The sequence below is a fragment of the Manis javanica genome, chromosome 12 (genome assembly GCF_040802235.1).
Source record: "Manis javanica isolate MJ-LG chromosome 12, MJ_LKY, whole genome shotgun sequence".
NCBI lineage: Eukaryota > Metazoa > Chordata > Mammalia > Pholidota > Manidae > Manis > Manis javanica.
In genome coordinates, this window is record NC_133167.1 from 12,482,440 (window position 1) to 12,507,474 (window position 25,035).

The 25,035-nt window shown below is 36.0% G+C and overlaps 1 protein-coding gene across 3 annotated transcripts in view; it reads left to right on the plus strand.

Annotated features, from left to right (window-relative positions):
• The window catches only part of CUL3 (cullin 3), a 98,967-nt gene that overhangs the window by 20,167 nt on the left and 53,765 nt on the right, over positions 1 to 25,035 (plus strand). For 2 of the 3 annotated variants that reach the window (XM_073218055.1, XM_073218054.1), the window contains one exon: positions 15,290 to 15,487. The exons of the other annotated variant lie outside the window; for it this stretch is intronic. In XM_073218055.1, coding sequence (XP_073074156.1) covers positions 15,290 to 15,487 — 198 coding nt within the window. The remainder of the gene's footprint in view (positions 1 to 15,289; positions 15,488 to 25,035) is intronic. 3 annotated transcript variants of the gene reach the window in all.

Genomic DNA, 25,035 nt, shown 5'->3' on the forward strand with positions numbered 1-25,035 from the left:
ATGAGCAGCCAGATATGGATCCCTGCTTTCCACAAGTGGCTGGAATCTCAGTCTCTCCAGGATTTCTGCCTGTATTAGCTTTCCAACCCTGTAATCACACAAGTATCATGAAAGCACCATGAAATGTAGGTTTGTGCTCCCAGAGCACATCTCCAGAGCTAGGTATTCAGCAGTGCCAGGCCTTCCAATTCCTCCCTGCTCTATTTCTCTTCCTCCCTTCGGTGAACTGGGGTGGGGGAAGGGCTCGGGTCCCGGCAGGCCACAGCTTTGGTACGTTACCCTGTTCCGTGAGGTCTGTTCTTTTCTCCAGGTGTATGCAGTTTGGCGCTGTCCACTTTCCTGTTGCTCTCTCAGGATTAATTGCACCAACTGTTTTCTACTTGCATACAGTTATAGGAGGAAGCCTGTGTCTCTCCTCTCACTACGCCATCTTTAATACTCTTCTCTTATAATACTTGAATCATTGGACCCACATACAGTTTATTGCCACATTCATCATCCTCTTCTTTGTTTTGGGCCTTTGTGAAATATTCTTTTGCTTGCACCCTATGATCATATAATCTCCTACCTTTGTGCACATGCTCTTTTGAGTTACTGAAGAATTTCATACCTTCTTCACAGACATTCTCACTAGTTCATATCTTAACTTTTCCTAATGCCTGTGGGTATAGTCATTCTTTTATTCAATTTAAAATGCATTTATTGTATATTCCTACCAGGGGTCAGGCACTAGGTAAACAGTGATGCTCAGACTTGGTTTCTTCTGTCTCACAGTGCTCTTCACCTACCACCTTATGAGGTAGGTGCTCTTGTTTTCCCCTCAACAAAAGAATCTCTTATTGATTCTTTCCTTCTCACATTAATATGCTCTTTGGATCTAAAGAAGATCCCTTTCATTCTCCCAAGTCATGGTGCCTGTTGCTAGTTGCCCCTTCTTTCCTACTAAACTTCTTCAGAGCAAGGCCAAAAATATCAGCAAAATGTATTTTGGAACATTCTACCCTCTGTCTTCACTGCACATGTTTCTTAGGCTATTGTGCCTAAAAGTTGCAAGAAAAATTTGCAGGAGAGTCGTCTCTAACATAGCTGGACTCTCAGTGCCTCCGGGCAGGTTTTTGTGTGCCTGGTAGGCTCCTGCTCCCCTTTCCTGCATGAGCTTTTCCACACTTTAATCACTGTCTTTAAGCTCAGTATTGAGCATTCTCTTATTTCTCTTCAAGAAACCTAACTGCTTCTTCACTGAAAAACTATGTTATCTTGTATCAGTTCCTTCAGCTTTCTTCCCTTTCAGTTATACTCTTCAACCTGTATTTTTGTTCATTCTCAACTCCTCTCCTCAAGTCCCGGAAGGGAGATGTTCCTTTTCCTGCCTTCCCTGTCATAAGTGACTACCATGCTATCTTCCTTCATAACCCCAAATCATCAAAGAATGGTCTGTCTCTCCTTTATTAAAACATGACTTTTCTTTAGAGGAGGCATCAAGTCTCTTTGTAGTGATCTTTGCCAGTGCAGCCCAAATAGTATCCCAACAATGCTGAATGAATGATCTAATAGGTTCTTTCATTTGTTTTCTCATCTTTAAGATGGAACTGTAGCATCTTTCTCACAGATTAATTGTGAGGATTTTTTTTAAATGTGAGAAAGTGCTTTCTAATAAAGTGACATCACTGAAAAATAATTTTCTAGTCATAAAGTTAGAGTTTTGAACTAAAAAGTAATATGTTTTATTTAGGACAGTTATTTTCAAACTCTCAGAGGGTCTTCAGGACTCAGGAGGCCTAGGAGTGGAGTAGGTATCTTTAAAGATCTCCCTCTGTGGTCATTTAGAGCAGTTAATATGTATAAAAGATTTTATGTAAAAAAAGTTCTATTAATTATTGCTTTACAATCACTAGTCATTAATCCAGCCTTTTTATAATTGAGGAGAGTCCTTCTTGCCCAAATTGATACAAATAATAGGAAATTGAGAATTGATTCTGTAGTTGCCTTAACTCTAATCCAGAGCTTTTGATACTAGAAAGCATTTCTTCTTTTTTTGTAAGTCAGTTTTAAGTTGAAAATGTTATTAAGTAAAACTTTCTGAGTTCCCTTCATTTACTACTTGTAATCATTGAGAAAGGAATGGACCCAAATTTGCTTTTTAAATGAAAAAGGTTACTGGAAAGCAAATGAATAAAGATTTCAAAGGGGAATTTCTCCCTACTTTAAGAAAATAAAAGATTCCTTAAGAGATACTTTTCTATGAATGCAAGCCATCATTGCTAAGAGGTATGCGTTCACTGATTGAAAGTCATGCTTACCAAAAGTTGCTCTTAAGTGAGCAAATTTAGCCTCTTCTATTTGTCCTGTCCTCTTGAAATTAATCGTGAAAGTTTTTCCTTTCTCCAATTTATTAATAGTACGGGAAGTTGCTTTTCAGATTAGTAATTACAACTTGTTGAATATCTGCTTTGTGTTAGGCTCTATTTTACTTTGAGCTATAATTATCTCATGCCCTTACCAATAGTCTTTAGATGTTGTTAGATCTCTCTGCACTCAGAAAGACCTCAAGATATGTATACTATTACATTTTCATATAGGAAAGGGCAGAGCTGAGATTCAGATCCCAGGTGTGTTTTAACTAAAATATTGATGTTCTTTTTATTATACCACACTGCCTAATTGTATTCTGTTAAGAATTTACTAGATTCTGCAATACTTACTTTCTTAATAAGAATATATTGGAAAATGAATCCTAAGGTTGTTATTTAAATCATCAGCCAGGGGCAGAACCCAGGGGCCCTGAAGCTTATACAATGCACTGTGCATTTCATTGAATAATTCAAAATTAGTTTCCTGGCCTTTGAAGGAGCTTTTACAAACTTTAAATGTCACTAAATTCAAGGCAAATATACCTCTCATAAGATAAAAATTATAATAACTTGAGACAATTTAAGTATATGTTCAATAAAAATTGAATGTATATATATGTTTTTAAGGAAAAATTAGTGTGCATTGGCTTGAATAAAGCAGTCATAATCTTTACTTATAAAGACATTAGTTGACATTTATGAGTTAACAAATTATAAGACTGATAGCACACATTTTATAACTTTTTCAGTTAATAGAAATTTATCTTGTTAAATATATGCTTAGAAGTCATTCCTTGAAGTTAACATGTTTAAATACTTTAATACAATCTTTTATTTTTTTTGTCTGAGAATATGCTAAGGAGTAGGTTAAACAGTAAAATGAATTTTGAAACAAAGATCAGATACTTTAAAATAATTACTTTTTCTTAGGGTTTATGCAAATGGACATGAAAGAAGTATGTTCTTTTGTGAACATTATCATTAGCCAAATGAAAAGTAGCATTTGCTGCTGTTTGTATTTATATTTTTGTTTTTAAAAGCTAAAGGGCACTTTAGAAATAATCTGTTTTGATCTTATTTAATAGATGAGGAAACTGATGACAAGAGAGGTGTGATTTAGACAAGGGATAGTCTCATGACTTGAATTTATGGAAGAACCATGACTTAGAAGCCTGGTTTCTGATAAAAAGGTCTTTTCTCTAAACTAAGGTGAATTAAGCATCTACCTATAATCAGTGTTAACATCACCTTATTCAATTATGAAATGATTTCTTAATATTGAACATCCAGGTGATCTGAGGTGACATTGATCTCACCAAAGGACACTTAACTTAGGACACTCAGTTGTTTTACCTAGCTGTGTGATCTTGGATAAGCAACTGAGCTGCAGTTTCCTCACTTGTGAAATGAAGAGATTTTAAGTTGGGGTTATTTTAGGCCTAGTCCAACTCCAAAAATTTGAGTAAAGACAGTGTATTTACACATAAGGCAAGGAACGGAACAGTGGAGTGTTCTCCTGTGGCCTGAAATATTTTGTGTGACTTTGCATAAGTCAACAGTCTTTTCAGCCTTAGAATTTTCCTTAAAATAGAGATGGTATATTTCATTGATGATGGCTAATTCCTAATATGAAGCAGTGGGAAAGTTAAGTGTTATTGCATACTTCTGTGTGAATTGGTAGTTTTACAGAAATTTTGAATAGATTTGATAACAAATTTTATAATACAGGCATATTGCAGACTTGGAAATGCTGCTAGTTTGGTTCCAGACCACCTCAATAAAGCAAATATCACAAAAAAGTCACATGAATTTTTTGGTTTCCCAGTGAATATAATAAAGTTATATTTATACTATACCTAGTTTTTAAGTGTGAATATTATTATGTCTAAAGAAGTGATGTACACACCTTAATTTAAAAATACTGTAAAAAAATGCTAACCATAATTTTACCTTAGAGTGAACGTAATCTTTTTGGATATGGAGGGTCTTGTCTCGATGTTGATGGTTGCTGTCCTGAACCAGGGTATGGTTGCTGATGGTTGGGGTGGCTGTGGCAATTTCTTAAAATAAAAAAATGAAGTTTGCCATATTGGTTGACTTTTCCTCTCACAGTCTCTCTCTAGCAAGTGATGCTGTTTAATACCATTTTTGTCCACAGTAGAACTTCTTTCAAAATTGCCCAGTCCTCTCAAATGCTGCTTTTATTGACTGAAGCTTATATAATTTAAATCTTTTGGTTTAATTTCAACACCCTTCTTAGCATCTTCACCAGCAGTAGATGCCATCTCTAGAAACTACTGTCTTTGGTCATACATAAGAAGCATCTCCCATCTGTTCAAGACTTATCATGAGATGCAGCAGTTCAGTCACAAACATCTTCAGGCTCCACTTCTATATCTAGTTGTCTTTGCTATCTCCACCACATCTGCATTTAGTTCCTCCACAGAAGTCTTGGACTCCTTAAAGTCATCCATGATGTCTAGGTAACTTCCAAACTCCTGTACTTGTCAATATTTTGACCTCTTCCCTGAATCACAAATGTTAATGGCATCTAGAATAGTGAATCCTTTCTGGAAGGTTTCTGTTTACTTTGTCCAGATCTAGCAGAGGAATCAGAATTATGGCAGCAGTAGCCTTGTGAGATATGTTTCTTAAATAATTGGACTTGAAAGTCTAAATTACTCCTTGATCCATGGGCTGCAGAATGGATCTTGTGTCAGCAGGCATGAAATTAGCATTAATCTCTTACCTTAGAATGCCTCCAGCAGAGCTCTTGGATGACCAGGTACATTGTCAACGGAGAGTAGTATTTTGAAAGTAATCTCTTCTCTGAGCAGTAGGTCTCATAATGGGCTTGAAATATTCAGTAAACCATGTTGTAAATGTGCTGTCATCAGATTTTGTTCCATTTATAGAGCACAGGCAGAGTTGATTTAGCATAATCTTTAGGTCCCTAGGATTTTTGGAATGGCAAATGAGCATTGGCTTCATCTTAAAGTTACCAGTTGCCTTAGCCTCTAACAAGAGAATCAGTCTGTCCTTTAAAGCTTTGAAGTTGGGCATTGACTTCTCTCTAGCTATGAAAATCCTAGATGACATTTTCTTCCAATAGAAGACTGTTCCCTCTGCACTGAAAATGTGTTGCCACCTTCATTAATTAACTTCACTGGATATTCTGGGTAACTTGCTATAGTTTTTACATCAGCATTTGATGCTTCACCTTACACTTTGATGTTATGGAGATGGCCTCCTTCCTTAAATGTCATGAACCAACCTCTGCTATCTTCCAGCTTTTCTTCTGCATCTTGCTCACCTATCTCATCCTTTATAGAATTGGAGTTAAGGCATTGCTCTGGATTAGGCTTTTGGCTTAAGGGAATGGTGTGGCTGGTTTGATCTTCTCTGTATTAGTAATAATGTAGTTTTGTTTTCTTATTGTTCATGTGTTCAGTGGAGCAGCACTTTTAATTTCTTTCAAGAATTTTTCCTTTGTCCTCACAACTTGGTTAATTGGCACAAGAGGCCTTGCTTTCAGCCTCTCTTGGCTTTTGACATGTCTTCCTCACTAAGCTTAGTCAATTCCAGTGAGAGACACGCCGCTCTTCCTTTCACTTGAACACTTAAGAGGCCATTGTGGGGTTATTAATCGATATAATTTTGATATTGTTGTCTCAAGGACTAGGGAGTCACAAGGAGAGGTGGAGAGACAGACAGACAGACAGACATGGGGGAATGGCTGGTTGGAGCGGTTAGAATACACACATTTATGGATTAAGTCCTACATCTTATGTGGTCATGATTCATGATGCCCTGAAACAATTACAAAGTAACATAAAAAAAAATACCACTAATCATAGATGACTATAACAGTAATGAAAGTGTTTGAAATATTATGAGAATTACCAAAAGGTGACACAGACACAAAATGAGCTGTGGTAAAAATGTGCTGGTAGATTTGATTAGTGCAGGGTTGCCATAAACCTTCAGTTGTAAAAAATGTAGTATCTGTGAAATGCAATAAAGCAGAAGGTTTGCCTGTAATTTTATGTGATAGGCGTTTTGCTATAATATGCATTTGGTTATATATAGTTAGATCTGTTGAAAGACAAAGCTAAGACAATTTACCATTTCACTTTTTTTCCTCTTCCTTTGGATTGTATAGTTGATTCTCATGTAAATTAATTTGTTACTCTTACAGTTTATAGAGCTTTTATACATGATCAGACTTGTGGAAAAACTGGGCTTACTCCATTAAAAAAAAACCTTAGTGACTTAAGCTAGAGAGAAGAAAGTGTTGTCACTTGATTACAATTAAATAATTGCATGCAATTAAAGTATTTTCTCTCTGTAACAGTACTACTACTTGAAATTCCATCTAAAATATCTGATTCCTGCTTTTCTATTCTATTTCCCAAATGAACATTTAAGTCAGTTTTACACACATGACCCTTTACTTAAGTAGTAGTGTTTGGGATTTAATAGTATATTGGGGAATACAGCAAATATTTTTATTATTTTTAAAGTGATGATCTTATAGATGTAATGACTGATTTTCTTAATAGGGAGGGTCTGTAATGATAATGTTTGAAGATGTCTAGTCAGGATGGATGTGGTATTCTCTGGATAACATACTTCAGGTAGCCAGGGACAGTCTTCTGTTCACCAGCAAACCACACCCGTGGGACAGCAGCACACCTCTCGCCTCAGTGAGAGTGGCTCTGATTGCACCTTACTTGTGGTCATCATCAGACTATGAAATGTTACACATATATTTTTTCATATATGCAAAAATAAGTCAGAGAAATATAGTTGAAATATTATTAGTAGTACTCTTACATTACTTGTGACTTAATGGACTTTAATAAGGTAACCTGGAGGATTCACCTGTCTTTGAAAAAAATGTTTCAAAGTTTTCAGACTGATTTTCAAATAGCCTACTCATGCTGAAGACTGAAATGCAGATTATAATATAACCTAGTGATGATTTAGTCTTCTCATTATAAATGTTACTATTGTAAAATTTAATGTTATTAGAGGCCAGTTGAATGTATATCAGACTTAGTTTGTGACTTCAGAGAATTGTCCTAGGCTACCATGCATTTCTAATTGTTATCTTTTTCTGTCCTTCCTTAACATCAGTTACTACTTTTGGCAGCACAGTTCACTCCCATTTGATATCCTCTGTAACCAGTTACCTCAGAAACCAGTTGCCCAAACTGTCAGTGGCCTTAACTTTCCATTCACGTTTAAGCCATTAAGTAAGGCTGTGTAATAAAGAAAGCTCTTCTGTGTAATAAAGAAAGAAACACATCTATTGAGCAAGTGCTGTGTACCAGGTGGTCTCACAGACTTTATTAATTGCCACACAGTACACAATCTGTTTCCATTTCTTCTGCCACTAGCAGATAAGGAAAGTGAAGTTTGGAAAGTTAAATAACTTGTTCAAAAGTCTGAGTGTGTCTCACTGGGTTGTTTTCCTCAAAGCTTGAATCTTTGGCTATATTTTTGATGGTTCAGATCGCTTAAAGATTAACTGGTGAATGAATGGGATTGTTGTAGATGTCATAAATCATTTCATAGTTATTGGTCATCAAATAAGATTCATTATTAACTGTACATGGACTGCATTGAAATTACATTTTTTGAGTGCCTTCTAGGCATTGTGCCATGTGTTATAAAGGATGTAATACAGTAAAGGAAGAGAGACTTTATATTACTCTGGAGTGCTTATAATCTGGGAGGGGGCTTCCTTGCATAATTTATGGCTTAGTTATGTCTGACAAGAATACTGTCATTCCTCAGATACTTGTACCAAAGCACCTTTTTTTTTAGGCTGAAGCTCAAAATTAAGATCAAGCATTTTTCATTGTTTATTTTTTCGAGCTGTGTCATTCTGAATTGCCTGGAATTTCAAATTCTCACCCTTTTCTCCCACCCACCCTGTTCTAAATTTCTTGTAAAAAATTATTCAGAGGGAACTAAAGACTTCTTGTCCTTTGTATATAGTGGATGTGAAGGAGACGGTGGCCTTCATTTTAGTTTTAATTGGCTCATGCTGTAGTTCTCTCCAACTCTTAATTATTACAGAACCTTCAAGATGTGTAAGTATATAACAGACTGACATCCTTTCAAATTCAGGGATTTCGAAGATTATATTTTTTTTATCATTTGAAGTAATGATGAAAAACCAGAGAGATGTTAAAGAAAATAAAGACCTTTAGCCATTTTTTTATTGATACTTACTGGAAATTGTAATCCCAGTTTGGGGAGATATGAGGAAAGTGATTACTTTTTAAAGTGATTTGGTTTACAGTCTCACTAAACCATAAGCATTTAAGAATACTTACTTATATCGTTCCTTTAAGATAAAGCTTTTGTTTCTTTTCTTGCTAAATGAATTTACCGTGCTTGCTGATAGTTTGTAACTTGAGCTTCTTGGGGGAAGGGTACTATATATACTTAATAATTAGCAAACATTAAATGTGTGTGTAAGTAGGTGTGCATTTTATAATTTTATTGTTGTGCTGAAGCATTGTTACCAAATCCCTTCCTGAGTGTATTTGCAGTTATTGCAGCCTAAGTAAATTAGTTTCATCAATTGGATTAAAATCCTGCTTGAACAATTTGGAATATTACTTTAAAAGAATGTTTTTAAAAGTGGACATACTGTTAGACTGATGTTTTTATGGTTTAACATTGATGAAATTAGAGTTTACCTTAGTCCTTTTAACTCACATTGACAGTTAATGGGTTCTGTATCAAGAATGGGTGAGAATAGAGTTCATCAGTAATATAATTATTTTGCCACTGTTGTTGACACATTCATTTGGTGGCCAACACCAAAGCATGTATATGTAGGTATCTGCACTTGAAGCCATTTCCTTTGGCACATATTTTTCAGACTTGTTTGATTTAGGGAAAGATCACAGCTTATGAATTTTTTCCCGGAGGGCCTTTCCAGCCTCTGTTTTTCTACTAAATAACACTTACAAAGAAAATTAATGATTGAGCAGCCTTCTGAGGCATTTAGTTAGATGAATGGAAAAATCTGACAATACTGCAGTTGACCCTTCAACAATGTTGGGATTGAAGAGCCAAATCCCTGCACATTTGAAAATCCAAATAACTCTTGACTTCCCCCAAAACTTAACTTCTAAAATAGCTTGTTGTTGACCACAAACCTTACTGATAACAGAAAGTCAGTTAACACATCTTTGGTATGTCATATGTATTATATGCTTCATTCTCACAATAAGATAAACTAGAGAAGAGAAAATGTTTTTTTCAAATTGTTGCAAATCTCAAAAATTTTTTCTGATGTATTTATTGAAAACAATCTGCAGATAGGACCTTTGCAGTTCAAACGCATGTTGTTCAAGGGTCAGCTGTACTCATATGAAATTGGAGGACCTTGCTTGCACATTATTGTACTGTATTTCTACTTGAAAAAGACATTTATGTTAAAATTACATTAATTGCTGTAGATAAGCACATTAAAATATTTTTCCATATCACCTGCTTAGTAATTCATATGTTTATGTTTTCAAAATTGCATTGGTGTTACAGGTAAAATAATACTCACCAGACATTTGTTTATGGTCTTCTAAGTGTCATTGAAGAAAAAGGCATAATCCCTTAGCTATTTTATAATAGTCTAGTGGAAGAAAAGATGTACAAGTAGGTAATCATGAAGCAGTATGTGGGAGTGTAGTGAGAGGTGCAATTTGAGTATTATGAGAGAGCTTAGGAGTACTTAGCTTTGCTTGAGGAGGCCAGGGAAGAATTCCTGGAGAATATGACACCTGAGCTGTGTTCAGAGGATATGGGAACAATCAGATAAAGAAAAGGCAGAAGAGGGGGACATAAAGAAAACATGGGAGGGAGGTGTGACAGTGGACAGGAATTACCATTGGTTTAATGTTGTTAGGGAATAAATGTAAGATAATAGTAGTGAGTGAAAGATGAAGTTAGAGAAATAGGCATAGACTAGATCTTGAAAGGTGTTATGTTCCCCTTTAAAGTGTACCCCCCATCTCTGTCATTACTGAGAGCTGAGTTTTGAACAGGGGTGTAATGCTCATGTTTATTTTAATTGTGATTTTGAGGAAGATAGATCCAAGAGATTACTAGAGATCATGATAGGTGGAACCCTGTTGTAGTGATCTAGAGTAAAATTTTAGGATAATAGTATTCAGGATGAAAGACTGTGAGCGTATTTGGGAAATACTTTGGCTCTGATGTTAGCACTTGATTGGATGAGAAAGGAATGAGAGAAGAAGAAAAGTTAAGGTTTATGCTTGTAGTTTGTATAACTAGGTGGTTTGTGTTGCTACTGCTGAACTATAGAATCTAGGCAGATGTGGGGAGTTTAGAGTGTGTATTTACCAGGGATTTTGGACATGATAAGTTTGATCTCTGTCTGGAGCATTTGTTGGAGGTTTCTAGTAGGTAGTTGAAGGCAGTAGTTTCAGACTTTGAGGGAACAGCTAGGCTGGCAATAAAGATTTGGGAGCAGTTAACAATATAAGCCAGTGATTATCTTTGAGAAGTGGGCCAAATCTCTTGGGAAATCAGATAAGAACTAGGGACCCAGCATCCAGAAAAGACATGCACACACATTGTATTTGCAAAATTTTATGTACAGTTTTAGAAGGCTTTTGCCAGTCTAGAGTTTTGTAAGTTTTAGAACCCTAGATGTGTGGGTAGTCATTGTAGTAACCATGATAATGAATGAAAATGCATAGTGACCCAGTGTAGGGTAGAAAGAGCCAAGGAGAGAGTATTGGGGGTTAAAATGACTTAAGCATTGGAATAGGAGGCATGAGTAGGGGAATACTATTTCTGACAGAAGGCTGTATTATACTGACTTGCATTTAGTATAATTGTATTCTTAAGGTACTTTGGTTTTGGCGTGTATCTGTTTAGTTGCTAAACTTGAAAAGCTCTATTTCTTTCTGACATTTGATGCCCACAGATGAGAGTTAAGATTCTATCATTGAACATTTTTAAGTCAACATGTGAGGGATTGTACTGTGCACAGGGCCAGGCTGAATTCTACTGACTTTTTCATGTAATCTTCATGACAGTATTAAACCCACTTCACAGGTGAGGAAATTAAGGTTTAGTGGGGAATAATTGGCCCAAGGTCACATGGCTTGTGAGTTGAGCAAAGCCATGACACAAATCCAGGCCTGTCAGACAGCAGAACCCATGTTCTCTGCTGATACACCATACTGTTTACCAAGATAATCACACTAACATTGTGATACTACTTTACCATATTAGCAGGTTAGTTATCTCTGGAGTTTATAGTCCACATTAATGTTACTCTTTCTTTGATGTCTTTCTAAGTACTCTGCTTTATATGTTGTTATTTAACATCAAGGGATGGGGTCCTAGTCTGCTTTTTTATACCCTCTGCATAGGCTGTCAGCAAATTAAAACTACATTGCACACACATGGACTGTTTGAGGCCATCATGTGGGCTTGTCTCTTTTGTAAAGAGTTATAAGTAACCGCATATTATTTACATTTCATATGGTTGGCATCATATGTATCAGGATATCTGATAAAAGTAGTAGTTTAGATGTAAGGGTAAATTAAATTCTTTTAAAGCCACTTCAGAAAAATCTCTGTTAGATTTGGAATTGAGTAACAGGGAAGAAGTTCTGTTAAAAGAATTTACTTTTAAGCTCTCCAGAAAAGATAAGTATTAGAAGACTCAGTTTGAGTCATCTGCTTAAGAATCCTCTTAATTGAGAGTTAAGCTGGTATTTTATTGCTAGAGTGACTGAAAGAACTATTCTGCCTATTTACACCTTCCTCTTTCACATTCATACTCATTAGACATGGCTTGCAGATAATTTTTTTTTAAAACCACTTCATTGGGGTATAAATGATACACAAAAAGCTGTACATATTTAATGTATGCAACATGAAGAGTTTGGAGCTAAGTATTCACCTGTGAAACTTCACCAAAATCTATGCAATAAACATACCCATCACCTCCAAAAGGTTTTTTCCTATCCTTTTTGGAGAGGATTCTACTAGCTCAGTTATTTCTGTCCAGTTCAGGTCAGAAGTATGTGTGGAGCACATGGGTAATTGCAGTGTTTCCCAGGTTGTGAATGCAAAACTGGTAGGTTTTGTGTGACATGAAAAGACCTCCTTAGAAATAATTATTAAGTCAACAAGTGTAAATGCCTGTTATATTCCAGGTACTATTTTTGTGGCTGAGGGATTGAGCATTTCAAATCCCTGCCTTAATGGAGCTGGCATTTGGCAGGGAGGAGGGGGGTCAAGAAACAAAAATAAGGAATGCGAGGTTGGGATCTGGTGGTGTTACTCGGAGGAGTCGCTATTTTAAATAGAGTGGACAGTTAAAGCTTCAATTTAAGGTGACAGTAGGAGCAGTTTTGAGGTTGATAAGTGAATGAGCCCTTAAGATATATGGATAAAGAACGTTCCAGACAGAGTAGCACATGCAAACGCCTGGAAGCGAACTTGTTTAGACATATTCCAAGGAACAGCAAGAAGGCCCGTGTGGCTGGAGCAGAGTGAGCAATGAGACAGATTAGATGAAGTCAGATTATCAGATTGAACAAGTCTTCATAGGAAGGACAAGGCCTTTGACTTAACTCTCTGACAAGTGAAAGGTCATGATGGTTGTGAGCAATATTAGTGACATGATTTGGTTTATGCTCTCAGAAAATCCCTCTGGTTCTCTTTGATAGTGCGCCAAGAGCAGAAACAGACCGGGTCAGAGGCTATTGAAATGACCTGAGAGATGGTGTGGTGGTGGCTCAGACTAAGCTAGTAGCAATGGAGTAGTGAGGAGGAGTTAGATTCTGGGTACATTTTAAAAATAGAGACAACAGAATTTCCTGCTCGATTAGAGGTGAAATGAGGGAGTAAAGAGGATTACAACCTTTTTGGCCTCAGCAACTGGAAGGATGAAGTGGACATTTGCTCAGCTGGAGAAGCCTTCAGGGGAAGCTTATTTAGGGGGAAAGAGTTAAGATTTCTGTTTTAGATTTAAAATTGGAGATACCTAGTAGGCATTCAAGTAGAAAATATTGAGTAGGTAGCTGAATATATGACTCTGGTATTAAGAAAAGAGGGCCAAACAGGTTATAAAATTTTTGAGGTTAACATAAAGCCTTTGAGAATAGCAACTTCATCTAAAAACTTAGTGTGGATAGATAAGAGGCTCAGAACCGGAGCCTTAGTTAGGGTTGAAGCTTGTGCTTTGGTGATGAGAAAGAACCAGTAAGCAAACTGACAGAAGGTGGTAGAATAGGACGAAGAACAAAAGATTGTAGTGCTTGAGGAATTGAGGAGGAATCTGTTTCAAGGAGTAGGAATGACCAGCTTTTTCAGTACTAACATATAGGTCAAGTAAGAGGAGAACTAACACTTTGACCTTGAAATTTAGCAGTTTGGAATTCAGTGGTGATCAAGAGTAGTGTCAGTGAGATGGTAAAGATGAAGACCTTATTGGAATGGATTCAAGATAAAATGAGAAAAATGGGACTTGGAGGCAGTCAGTGTGGAAATTCTCTCCTCCCTCACCCCTTGATTTTGTCGTAAATGGAAAAAACAGAAATTAGGTGGTGCTGAAAAATGTGTGGAGTTTTATTTGTTTGTTCCTAAGATGGGAAACTGATGGTTTTGAATGTGATGGAAATTGTCCAGCAGAGAAAAAAATTTCATGGTACTGGAAAGAGAGATTGCTAAGGGGAGGTCCTTGCATAGGTGAGTGGAATGGAACTAAAGCTTGTTAAACTTCATTCTGTAGAGGTCCTGAGGTTCTTGCTAAAGTGAAGATTATGGTTCTCTAGGTTGAGGATAAGGTCTGAAATTCTGCTTCTCCAACAAGTTCGTAGATGATGCCTATGTTTCTGGTCCCTTTGCTGTAATTTGAGGATAAGAATTTGGCACAGAACTACCAAATTATATTGGTATTCAGTCAGGTTAGTGGATATGGTTGGAGTCAGTGCAGTATCTTGTCAGGTTGTTACTGTATTCTTACTGGAATTGGAACAAGTCATTATCCTAGAGTGAAGATGGAGGAGATGATGTAAAATCATCTCAGAGTGTAGAGTCAGTGGACTGGTAAAGTAGGATTGTGAGATTGCACGAAGGGCCCACTTTCGGATAGTGGTTACGAATTTAACCTGAGAAAGACCAAATATGGATTATAAATATTATTCTTCATTTATTTTCAGCTATTACATAGGTGCATATGAGGAGTAGGTGGGCAGTTGGGATTTAGAATGGCAGTTGTGTCAGAGTGAGGAAGAGAGGGGCATGTGATTTATAGGTGTGTACAACGTCCTTACAAATGACTGACCGTGGAATCTGACAGGGAAAGGAGGGGAAAATAGAGAATGCTGGGTTAAAAAAGGAAAATGTATGTATTTTCTTGTTCTGGTTTGATTTTTTTTGCTTGTGTTTCTTTTGTTTTTAATTGCAGGTCTTTTCCCAGTCTTTAATTTTCTAAAGAAATCTGTAAATCTTCAGGAGAGGAAAATTATTTTTATGTCCCCAATTCCTTTGATGAAGGAATCCTTTCTGTCTTAGTATCTATCTGAGCTTGTATTCTGCTAAACAAATTCAGAGAAAAAGATGTCTCACACTTTTGACTGAAGCAGTATTTAACATCAAGGATTATAATTTTATTTAAAGGGGAAGGTTCTGATGTACACAAGAAAGAAGTGAAGTCTTAAAGGATTTTTAAAAAATTGCTTCTTTCAGCTCTAACATTTATTTTTAAATGTATCCCATTATTTCTGCTAAAACAGATTGTTAACATCCTTATAAATCATGCAGATTTTAAATCATAGCCGTATAATCATATTTACTATATGAACAAATATAGAAAGATTTTCAACCATTGGTATTCTTTTTTTTCTCTTTCTCTCTCTTGGATATTACAGATGACGATGGATGAAAAATATGTAAACAGCATTTGGGACCTTCTGAAAAATGCAATTCAAGAAATCCAGCGTAAGAATAACAGTGGTCTTAGTTTTGAGGAGCTCTATAGAAATGCTTATACAATGGTTTTGCATAAACATGGAGAAAAGCTCTACACTGGACTAAGAGAAGTTGTTACCGAACATCTCATAAATAAGGTATTCAACTTTAAAGGACTGTTGCTAATTATATTGAATCTAGAAAATCCTTTAATACTATATTTTATTTCGATGAGAAGTATTACTTTCAAAGGCTCTAGGAAGCCTATAGGAGTAATAATCAATCAATGGCTCTATTATAAAACCTCACTCAAAACTTTAAATCAGCTGAATCAGGATTTTTGATAATTGAGGGAAGATGATGTTTGTGATCTATGGTAAACATAATCATAAATAAGAAAACAAACTTTCAACAATTTACAAATGCTTGATTCATGTTAATTATGGATCCTTGTCTTTTCCCTTAAAAATCTTAGTCAGCCCATTTTAGCGTTCTCTACTTTCTCTGTATATTTGAAAATAATAAAACTACACGTTTAAAAGATATTGTCTGACTTTTCACTAATTGAAATTGTGTTCATTTTAGCTGAGTTTTACTACAATAAATCTGAATATATTTATTTAAAGATAAATTAGTGTTGGGCTGTTAATATTATAAAATGGTTCTTTGGTTCCAAAAAGATTTATTTGGTTTTTTTACAACAAACTGTTTTTATAGAATGAACTTGCTTTTATAAAGCAAGACAAGTATGTCTTGCTTTAAGATTGTCAGATAAAATGTAAAATACCACAGATAAAAACTTCTCAGATACTTTGTGGTAGTAGAGTATTGGTTTTCTAAAATCTTATTTTGAAAAAAATGGAAAAGTTGCATCAATAGTACAATAGTCTCATACTGTATATTCGCCAGTTAACGTTTTCCCACATGTTTGTCAATCTTTCTATTGATATTTGTTATTACTGTTATTGCTCAATGATTAGAGAATTAAGTTTTAGATTCATTCACACTCAGATACTTTGGAATATTTCTAAAAACAAAGAAGTTCTCTTAACCAAAGAACAATGTTCAAAATAAGGCAGTTTAACATTAATAATACTGTTATCTAATACAGTCCACATTCAGATTCATTAGCTGTCCGGTTTAGCAGTGATATCCTTTACTGCAGTTTATTTTCTGATCCAGGATCCAATCCAGGATCACACACTCAATTCCTCAGCCTTTCTTTGTCTTTCAACACATTGACATTTTTGAAGAGTATAGGTCAGTTGTTTTGTAGATTGTCCCTCAGTTTTTGGTTTGTCTGATTGTTTCCTCATGACTAGTTTCAGGTTATGCATTTTTGGCAGGAATAATACATAAGTGATGTTGTGTCCTCAGTGCATCACATCAGGAGGCACATGATGTCAGTTTATCCCATTATTGGTGATGTTAACTTTGATCACTTGGTGTCCGCCAGATTTCTCCACTGTGAAGGTACCTTTTTTCCCTTTGTAATTCATAAGTAATTTGTTCAGATATATTTTGAGACTGTGTACATATCCTGTTCCCCAGGAAACTTCATGTGATGGTTTTAGCATCCATCGATGATTCTTGCATGAATCATTATTGTTACGGTGGTTACAAAATGGTCACTTTTCTATTTCTGCTATTCCTTCTATCATGCCTTTCTCTTAAGTGGGATTACATGAGCAGATGTAACTAATATCTCATGAAGGAAGGTGATGATAGTATTCTTCATGCCATTAGCAGTTTTTTGTTAAGTGCCTACTCTGCACAACTTCCTAGGATGATACAGTGGATACAAAGAGATAAAGTACTTCCCCTGTCTAGGTTTGTTTTTGCTCTGATGTGAGATGGTAACACACATTGAGATAACAGTGTGAGCATTACATAATTAAATGGCAAATGAGTAATATAGGCAATAAATTATTTAGGAATTCAAATGAAGAAGAGAATTACCATAGGCTATAAGATTTCTTGAGAAAAAATCAAATTGAACTGAGCTGTGAAAGATCTGGGGTATAAGTGAACAACATGGAAGGCATTTCAGGGTGTTAGATGTCACATGATTATACAGAAATAAACTGGGTACACTTAGGTGGTCTAAGTAGAGTTTGACTGAGGTATATAATTTATGAGGTTTGTAGATCATGTTGTGAAGTTGGTCTGGGAATGGACTGGAGAAAAACTTGAACTCTAAGCTAAGGAATTTGGACTTAATAGTGAAGGTTTATTGGAGGTTTTTATGGGTTACAATATGACAGTATTTTAAGATTAAGAAGAGAGCAATGTAAATGTAGAATTGGGAAGATGTTTGGTAGAAACAGGAGAAGACCTAGAAAAATCTGAATAAAGTAATAGGCTAGAAATGAATGGATGATGATAGAAATTCTGATGTAAGACTAGATAAAGTTTGGTTAGTGGGAGAATTATGGTGGAGATTAGATTCATAACAGTTTTAGGACTAAAAAATACCTAGTTTCAGGTTATGCATTTTTGGCAGGAATAATACATAAGTGATGTTGTGTCCTCAGTGCATCACATCAGGAGGCACATGATGTCAGTGTGGAGTTAATAATGGAAAATTGATTTGGAATGGGTGGAGGAGATGACAAATTTTGTTCTAGATTATATTTGAAATGTTTGCAAGTACCTTGGAAGGTACCTTAGAAATCTGTTATTGAGGAAAATTGAGTGTGAGATCATAATAAGTTGCTTAAGTAGAAATGTCATATGTTTGGCCATAATACAGGTTTAGAGCTAGGGCAGGAACTCAAAACTGGACATTAAGGTTTTGCATTTGGTAGCATATACTGAGGAGTAAATGTTGGAGTTTCAGAGAATGACAGTGCGAGAGCCAGGGGATGAATCTTCAGAAACAAACTATGGTAAATAGGTGTGGGAAACAAAAAAGACTAATTTAAGAAGGTTGGCCCCTAAAAGAAAGAACAGAAGTAGAACGGAAGAGTTTTGCTTAAAGCTGGGCTACAGTTAGAAATTCTTGGATATGGAGAGAGTGTGGATTTGAGAACAGTGGAGAAGTAAAGGTTAGAAGAGAGTTGTGTTATTTACCAGAGGTTCTATAGGGAATGATAATAATGATCATAAGTAGCTTTGATTCCGTCATTGTTTTTTGTTGGGTTTGGGACTGGTCCTTTTACATGTTTCCTTATATTTTAATGGTCACAACCCAGTGAGCCAGGTGCTACTGTTATCATCTTTTTTACAAGTGAAGCAACTGAGGCACAGAAAACTGATTTGTCCAGATGCATGTAGCTAGTAAGTGGCCTACTTGGAACAGTGATCAGGCTGTGTGGCTTCAAGCTGAATGCTTGACTTCTCTATAGATCTCCTGAGGAGGCGTAGTGAGTGGATGGATCAGGATGCACTAAATATGCTGAAATTGTGGGTGCATGAGGACTTCAGGCTAATTGGCTCAGTGTTTGTAAAGCTATAGTCGTTTACATTCTAGGTCTTAACTTATTTATAAATAAACTGAAGGAATTGGCAGTAATATCTCCTGAGATTCTTTAGTCCTAAAACTGTTATGAATCTAATCATTAATCCATGCATCTTCTGAAAATGAGATGAAGAGATTTGGAGTAGCCCTTGTGAAGAATATACTAAGAAGTGTGAGGAGAAAAGATAGCTTCGTAAGAGTTGGCCTGAATGTGTGCTTTGTCTTTCTTTCCTTTTTTAAAAATTATTTCGAGGCAGTGCTAGGTTGGGCACAGATGCAGAAAAATCATCTGTAGTTATGTGCTGTGGTTGAGAATTGCCTCGTTGAAAGAGTAAGGAGAGGAGGGAAGGGCAGAGTGTGAAGCCAGTGTTTAAGGGACTGAATTTTGGAGTCTGAAACGTGGTTAGGTAGAAATTGAAGTCATGTGGATAATAACTCCGTGGTAACTGTTAAGAGTTTCAGCATATTGTGGGTTGCTTAAAGTGGTCTCTCTCATATCTGAGGTTAAATGTCATTACTCCAGAGAACATGTATTCAGGTTAATTATGCTAAAGAAATTAAACATATATATGCTGAATTCTTAATTTTATTTCTCTTCCACAGGTATTAATGCTAGCATCTGAAAATATTGATTTCTTTTTTCTTTCATACTTTTGACCAACTTAAACTAGTTAAATCTAAGAAATACCAATATCAACATATCAAATGATTGATTGAGTCAGCTGAATTAAGTTTTTGAAGCTCTGCTAGTATCTGTGCTTTCATTTTCATGTTTTCCATTTATCTTATTTCTCTTATACTCTTATGAAACACTTTTAGTAACTGTACAGATACAGCACTACTATATAAAGGGGACAGTGCCCAAAGAAGTTTACTGACAGGCAGGGCCATCGTACAGTAGCCCAAAATGTTTGTTCCCCGATATATAGGAAGATTTGGGTTGTTTTACCAAATGGGACTTAAGAATAAGTTCCTGATAAAATATGCAGAAGTGTAGTTTGCATGGAAATCGATGTTGCTTGTCACTCCATAATACCTTCTGACTGGAAAGGGAGAGAATGGCTTAGGATTCTGTGCTATCAAAGTAACTATTTTCAGTCTTAAAGCATATATTCCTTTTTGTGGCTCTGAAAGCATACTTCCTCATCTGTTCATCACATTTATGTTCACTGTGCTTTTAGCAGTTAGCTGAACTACCTAACAGTATATGTATTTTTGAAAGCAAAGCTATTTCCTACTGAAGTGAACCTTTTAGTGCTATGGCACAAACAGCCAGGACCCATCTTTTCACATTGAAGAATTCAAAGAAAAAAAAATTTTTACATGGAATCAGGGCTAATTTATTATAGCTCATTAGTACCCTGGTTTCAAGATGAGAATAGCGTAAATAGGAACATTTTTGGTATGGTGGAGTAGTACAGGCTACCAGAGAGAAAATGGAGAGCGTTTATTTGAGATGAAAGTAGCTGATTATTGGCTGTGGAAATCAATTTCAAGATGAAGCAGGCATAGAAGAGCTAAATGCTATTTCTTTTACTTGATAGTGTATTCTTCTCCTGTAGATAGGAATTCAGTAAATCTGTGAAGACCACAAAGCAAAATTTTGAGTGTGATGTGGCCTTTGTGCCTCACCATAAGAAAAAGCTTATTTTAGTATATATGAAAACATTTCAGAATTCACAGGGATTATTGTTTTTTTCTTTAACATTTTTCTAAATAAAACAAATTTTAAAAGCATGGTTACCCTGGGGGTAAAAATGTCTGGTACTTCCCAATTTTAAGATTATTTGTCAAAGCCTCAAAAGTATTTTAAAAAGCCTCATACAGAGAATTAATTCAACATTCAAGGTATTTATTATTTGTCAGAATATGATTAGGTGTAAGAAATATATTGGTAAATAGAATGTGCCTGTTCTCTGTTCTTATGGAACAGTTAAACAAGTAAACGTTCAGTTATAAAATATAATGAAGAAAACAGGATAAAAATGATAAAAATGATAAAAATGACAGCTGCATAGACAAGAAAGGGCTCTTTGAGGAAGTGGTGATGTTTAAACAGGGACTTGAAGCATGAGAAGGTGCTCATGAGAAAAGTGGGTTGAAGAGCATTCAGGCAAAGAGAAAGGCTAATAGGACATTTTTTTCCTGTGAAAGACCAGATGGTATTTTCAGCTTTCTGAGCGATTCTCTGTCATGGCAACTGAACTCTCCTGTGCTGTAGAACAGCAGCAAGACCACAAGGTAGTGGAGGGGAATGGCAGTTTTCCAGTACAGCTTTATTTTAAAAAGACAATAGAGTATTCTTTGTCAATCCCTGGACAAGAGAATTGGGGGTGGGGGGAAGGGAAGCCTGTTGTGAATGGGGAGTTAAGAGTTGGTAGTGGGGAAGAAAGGGACAATGTGAAGTTGGAGAGAGAAGCAGAAGCTGAGTAGTGCCAGGCCTTAAAGATGGTATAAAGGCTTCATACTTAATTTATGTATATACTTTTAAGAAGACATTGACATGACCTGATGGTGGTTTTTAAAATATTACTCTGGCTGCTATTGGTAAGTAAGTTAGAGGGCCCAAGACTTGAAGCAAGGGGGACAAGGAGGAATAATCCAGAAAGGTGGGTGAGGGATAGTGGTGGTTTCACCAGTATGGTGGCAGTGGGGAGAGAGAAAACTAAGATTTGCAATGCATTTGGATGTAGAAAGATAGTGCTGATAGAGTGATTGTAGGGAACGGGAAGAGGGAAGAATCCAGGATGACTTCTAGGATTTTGGCTCTTGGACAACTAGGTATTTACATTTTTTTAATATAAGATTTGGGGGTAGAAAAAGCTCCATATGGACAGTTTAATTTTAAGATGTCAGTGAAATTAGATATGCACATCTAGCTCTCTGAAAGTTTGAACTGGAAATGTATATTGGAAATTGTGAGCGTATAGATGATACATAAAGCCTTGGATGTAGACAAAAATCACACAGTAAAAAGAAACAAGGATTCCACATGGAAACCTGAGGAATTTCGACATTCAGGGGGATGGAGACTGAAAGATGGCAAATCATTAGCGGTACTTTAAGACTCAACCTTAAATTATAAGTAATTTAATTTTGACATTTATTCAGCAGAGTTATTTTCACAACCATTTTGTCTGTGTGTGTTTAATGTTAAAAGATAATTTTAAAAAATAGTGTAGTGCTAATCTGTTGTTACTTGTGCAGGGTTAGGTAAGAGTGGAGCCATCTTTTTTTTTTCAGTTTTATTGACATATAACTGACACAACTTGTAAAACACGTAAAAGTGTTTTGTTTTGGAGCGTCTTCTTTTAGAGGATTGCTATTTGGGATTGAAACTTGACAGGAAGTCTCTAAGCTTATAGTAAAGTAACCAACATTTTCCTTTATAACCTGCTCTTGAACCCTCCGTGTTTAATAGGAAGAAGTAACTTAGAAGTAGCTGCAGTGGAAAAAGTACTGGGTAGAACGTGGGGAGGGCTGGGTTTGAGACCGGATTCTGCCATGATCAATCTTGAACAAATCAATAGACTTCCCAGGCCTTTAGAGTATTAATTTATAAAATGAGATGGGGACTGGTTTTGTTAGCCTGAATGAGCTTTGAAATTACATAACGAATATGTGTCATGATAATTTTGTGTTATTAAGACTTAGGAAGATAATAGGTTTTATAGTTCACTGTTCTTTTCTGTGCCACAGTGTGTATTTAGAATAAAAATATTTTCATATTTAATTGTTTCTTAAAGTCAGAGGCAAAACTTTGGTTTTAATGTGGCAGGAATGATCCCATTTTTGTGATGCTTAACAGGTTTCTTAGATTTGCCTTAAGCTTAATTGGCCCTTCTCTTTCAAGTTACTACTATAATATGGCAGCCTCATAAATGAGCTTATGAAAGCTACTTGTTCTTTGAAAGTTTGTTTTCCTCTTAGAAACACAGCTGAACCAAGAAAGATGTTGACGTTTTAACTCTACTATAAACAGCTCCTTACTGCTAAAAAGAACACTTACTCCAGGGTTTTCAAAGTCTTTCTATCATCCATATATCCTGTTCTTCAAATATCTTACTTTGACTGAATGGGAGAAAAGCAGAATAAGAGGAGCTTTCACCCTGCTCACTTTTTATTCTTTCAGAAAACTGCCTGTTGAGGACCTATAATGAGCCAGGTACTGGTCTAATAAGCATTTATCATATATCCAAGATCCCTGCCTTTGCAGAACTTATGCTTTGGACTTACATACTTCAGTTTGTGCCTTGTGATCCTGATCAGTTCTAAGCACTTGGTTTAACAAAAGGTAGGGAACGTGAAACTTTGAAGGGGAATAGTTTCAATTTTTAAATGACTTTATGGTTTGAATTTTTTTGTAAACGGAAGTCTTTTTGTAGAACAACACCCTACTGTTAATTTTTTGTATGTAGGCTCTCATTTACTAGAAATGAAACCTCTGTAAATTATTTTTTTTAGTGTATTGATTTTTCTCCCCATTTTTAGAGGGAGAATGAAAAGAGCCACAGTTTTAAGTATTTAAGGTAATTTAAGGTAAATTAAGATGTTCATCTGAGGGTGCTAATTTCATGTGGAAATGAAGTTGGTAATTTTGTGGTAAGCCCTGGACTGTTTTGTAATCCAATTACTGAAACAGATTTAACTTTTATAATAAAGCTTTTTTAGTGATTTTCCTTCCTTTCTAGACAAATATGAATGAATTCAGAGTTTTTAATGTATTAAGTACAGAACAGGTTACAAATACAATGATTACAGTAAGTTACAAAGGACATTGAGAGAAACACTCATGAATAAGGTTTTCATTGGCAAAGAGATTCGGGGGCCCACAGATACTGAGTCTCTGCTGTGTTTCATCCAAGCCTATCAGCAAGCAGCTCCCAGTTTAGTGAGGTGATTGGATTCGAATGGGAATTATTACACCTGAGGCATTCAGGAAACAGAGAAAGAGGAGGTCACTTCTGATGAGTCTTAAAGGATTAGTAGAGACTCGGCATGTGAACAAAGGTAAAAGACCTTCTCAGTAGGGAAAATGGCATGAGTAAAAAAATGCAGGTGGGTATGAGCATAGTGAGGTAAATCAGTGTATTAAAGGGCTTCAAATGCATTTTAAAAGAAGAATGGTAAAGTTAGGTGGACTAGGTTTTGAAAAACATTGCTCAAAGAGGTTTTATTCTGTGGGTAACAGGAGCCAGTAATCTTCAGAGACTGAAGTGAAGATGGCGCAAAAGGTTTTAGTAGGAGTGCCCGTTTCCAGTGTTTCATTGCTGCTTACCTTTCATTCTCCTGCCATCTTGTCTTGTCCTCTTCTGTAATTTAAAGTTGTTGGAAGAAACTAAGAACCATTACATTGAATATTGGAGTTGTTTAGGGTAATGACAGGAGTCAGAAAGAAGAGGAAGGCACTGAGCTAGTGTACAAACTCTGAATGAATATGATTTGGAAGAGTGACTTGAATATAAATAGGGTAATCCCAAAAGAGGAAGAGATTATTGAAGATAGGGTGGGGAGTAGAAACTTAGAGAGCCAGGAAGGGAGCAGCCTGGGGTACCAAGGGAATGGGAGCGTGAGTAGGCTTGGAAAGGCTTGGAAGAGAAATGATGTTTGGGGATGTTAAATACCAGCCATTCCCACTTAAATGGTTGGGTAACTATAAGCACAGTGAGGGCCTGCACCCCTCTCTATCTGGCTTTCTGTTGTAGTTTTTAGTAATTTTTAAAAATATTTACTAAATAAGTAAAACAAGCTAGGGTCTGTTTCATTCATCTTTGTGTTTCCTGCTCCTTCGTTATCATGGCACTCAGGAATTTATCTGGTGAAATTAATGGAGAATAATATTAGTCAAATGGAAACCATCACTGTTTGTGTCCACTGGCTGCAGAGTTCTGTTTTGTCATCTCTGTGGGGTGATACTTCTGCCTACCCAAGTTAATTACTGAATCTAACCACTAAGCAGAGTGTGTTTTACCATTTACAAAGCACAGTGTAATTTGGGTACTGTATACCTCTGATTTTTTGAGACTGGAGTCTGTCAATCTTCTGGGAATCAGAATGTATGACAGGTTTTTTTTCTCCATGATCACCATGTTGCCATGCTTTGTATGTGTTTTACTGCTCGTTATGTCAGTGTCCCTGTTCAAAGTTTAACTATGGTACTGATGCTGTAATGGCTTTTAATATGTATGTCTTACCCATTAAGAATGGAGTATTTTGCAAATGAAAATTCGTCGTCCTTCTCTCTTT